Source organism: Oratosquilla oratoria, chromosome 35, assembly GCF_046742065.1.
Source record: "Oratosquilla oratoria isolate Oo_2021 chromosome 35, ASM4674206v1, whole genome shotgun sequence".
In the NCBI taxonomy this organism is placed as follows: domain Eukaryota; kingdom Metazoa; phylum Arthropoda; class Malacostraca; order Stomatopoda; family Squillidae; genus Oratosquilla; species Oratosquilla oratoria.
In genome coordinates, this window is record NC_134811.1 from 4,522,079 (window position 1) to 4,525,315 (window position 3,237).

General features: G+C 35.2%; 1 protein-coding gene across 1 annotated transcript in view; it reads left to right on the forward strand.

Moving 5' to 3' along the window:
- The window catches only part of LOC143018484 (peptidyl-prolyl cis-trans isomerase FKBP10-like), a 61,784-nt gene extending 60,448 nt beyond the window's left edge, over positions 1 to 1,336 (forward strand). Inside the window, exon 7 of the mRNA XM_076173857.1 lies at positions 72 to 1,336. Within this exon, the coding sequence (XP_076029972.1) occupies positions 72 to 81 (10 nt within the window). The 3' untranslated portion in view covers positions 82 to 1,336. The remainder of the gene's footprint in view (positions 1 to 71) is intronic.
- Positions 1,337 to 3,237: the final 1,901 nt, after the last annotated feature.

Here is a 3,237-nt window from a genome sequence, read left to right on the forward strand (position 1 = left end):
GGAACAATAGGGATATCATATTTGCTTGTTTAAAATTCACCTGTTTAAGATATTGTTTCATATATTGACAGTGAACAGTGATCGTCAGCGTGTTACTCCACTCATTCATCCAAAGGACAAGACATCGCCTCTCAGCGCATCAGCTACCGGCCAACCCACGACAGACGACGCTTGAAAATGTTCAACAGGATATCATGACTCAGTGACTATTTTCCCGTGATATATTTAAACTAATTAAGAGTTCAAGTAATGCTTGCAGGTTCTCAAAGTAGGTTAAGTGTGTGTGAAACAAATAAAAAGTAAATGGCAGTTCTAGAATAATATATTGAAGAGGTTTGAATTTGTGATGAAACTGTGTTGAAGAAACGAGCTGTAAGTGACTTGGGACCGAATTTCGATTAAATTATACAAACTAAAATACGCTAGCTAAGTGATATTAAGGATCAGATTGAAGAACAGGAAATTGTTAAATGAATAATAGAGGAATAATACTCTGCAGGAGAGAGCGATTAGAAAAAGAGAAAAACGAGAGAACTAAAGAGCAAATTAATCTAACATAGACCAAGTGTCTACTTTGAGGATTCTTGTTTATCAGACGCTTTTATCCGTCTAGAATGTGTCCCACTAGAAGCTAGAGGGCTAGAAATAGTCCGAGTTTATCAAGATTTAGTGTCCCAATGAGATATTTTGTTGTGACTAACGCAATACAATTTTATTTAATTCAGAAATATTTCTTGTTCCAGTTTTCTTTTGTATAAGGGATTTTGGGCAAAGGATCTTCAAGTAAACTAGAGGCTGGAAAGCGATTTAGGAATCCAGCCTGATGTGTGGGTACAAGTGATTGTTTTATCAGAAGATTAGATAACTTTATTGATATGGATAGAGGGTGGCAAGGGACATGGAACTGCCTAGTGTAGGCCTTATGGCTTATGTTTTTATGTACACTGGAAGGCTGAACCACAAGAAAAAATTGATAAAGACGATGTAATGAGTATTTTAGAAATGTAGGACGTGGTGATGTTTCGATCATTTAGTGAACTGGCAGGAATTTTTATGAGTTGGCTTAGATTGTTGACAAATTCAAGTATTAGAAAATCGAATCTAGAACATTAAGAATGGACTTTTATATATCTTATTTATATTTAGAGAGTTTAGAAACGTCTGGGTTTTAAAATGTTTACGATGATTGTGAGAAACAAATGGGGAGACAGGGGGTTACATAAGTAAATAGAATATTTCTCCTTTTTCTTTTCTTGAAGATTTGAATTGTTAACTTTCTTTAATGCATGCCATACTATTTGTTTTGTTTTACTGCAGGAATAAAGAATACATATATTCACAATATTTATTTCATTTTGGCCTATCAACTTTCACCTTCATAGACAGTAAAGAGTGGAAAGTAGCGTCATTATAAAGATACCTTTATGGAAAAAATCAGTAATACAATAAAAGAATGACAAATTAACGTAGAAATGGCCACAGAGAAAATTATGAAATTGAAAACTAGTTAAAATAAAACTAGTTAAGATAAGAATAAATAGATAGAAAGATAAATAAATAAAGGAAAATAGAAAAAAAGTAAAAATCAAAATATAGATAAAAATAAAAATAAAATAAAATTGAAAATAAGGATTAAGATAAAAGTAAGCGAATGAATAGATAGATAGAAAAAATAGAAAAAAGAATCAAAATTGAAATAGAAATAGACATAAAATGCTTAAAAAAGAAAGAAAGAAAAAGAAAGAAAGAAAGAAAGAAAGAAAGAGAGAAAAGGCAGCATATTTAGTCTGTAAATATATCTCTAAATTCCCTAAAGCGTTGACCGTAAATAACATGCCAATACACCATTGCGTGATGAAGATGTTTCCCCCCTCATAGCTATTTGCCTCGCTTTACGAGCAACACCAGTCCTTCCCATAGCTACCTGCCTCGCTTTACGAGTAACATCAGTTTCTGTACGTAAAGCGTGGTGATCAGTGTGAATGATCATGTTGGACACTATACGTATATTTGGTATCACTCAGCCTTTACCTGGCGTAACTAAGATTCATATGAATCCACACAGATCCTCATAATTCTATATAGATCTATGTTGTCATCCATGTCCCGGACTTGAAAAGAATAAATATTCGCGAGAATTTTCTAACCTTGGGCGTCTGTATGTTTTATATAAAAGAGACTTACTCGTATATTCTGTTTTAGTACTGAGGGCATCACGTCCAGAATATATTCCGTATCTGTTGTAAACGTATTATGTTGTGTGGGCAGTACTGAGAGCGCATTCGGCACATGAACTAAATACGGTGTGTTTTATTCTTTCTGTATGGATGAAGTGTTTGTTGACCACACGTTCCCTTCCCTCTCTTTCTCTTTCTCTCTCTCTCTCTCTATCTCTTTCTCTCTTTTTCTGTGTGTACACACACACACACACACACACACACACACACATACACACACACACACACACACACACACACACACACACACACACACACACACACACACACACACACACACACACACACACACACACACACACACACACACACACACACACACACACACACACACACACACACACAGACACACACACACACACACACACACACACACACACACACACACACACACACACACACGCGCGCGCGCGCGTGCGTATATATATATATATATATATATACATATACATATTCATATATAAATTTGGAGTTATGATTGAGGCTATGATGTCTCCAGCTTTTAGATAGTTGTCTAAGTAGCTGCCACAAGAAGTGTTGATTTGCTTTTTCATTTATTTAAGATTTGTTTACGCAGACTGTAGACATTTTGAATAAAGATTGGATATTTAAATCGCCTTCTGTGTCAATAGTCAATTTTACTTTTATGTTGGCTGTCACCAGTAATTTTATTAATCTTTGTGGCTTACTCCCGCGGTGCTGTGTCTTGCTACATTGCTTCTAACCTGTGTAGTGGATGGAGGAACATGTATAACCCTTCATCCACAAGGAGCTAAGATAAAAGGGACAACATATGGAAATTGGATGGGCGTGGGATGGATGAAGGTTATATCTTGGCTGGGTCATCATTTACAGGAGGAAAAAGGTCTTTTGATATATATATATATGTATCCACGGTTGCTTGATAATTGGAAATTGGTAGTACGCTCAAGTATTGTATTCCATGCCTCATATTGATATTATATGACATTGATTCCATATAGTACTCGTTACATTTGTA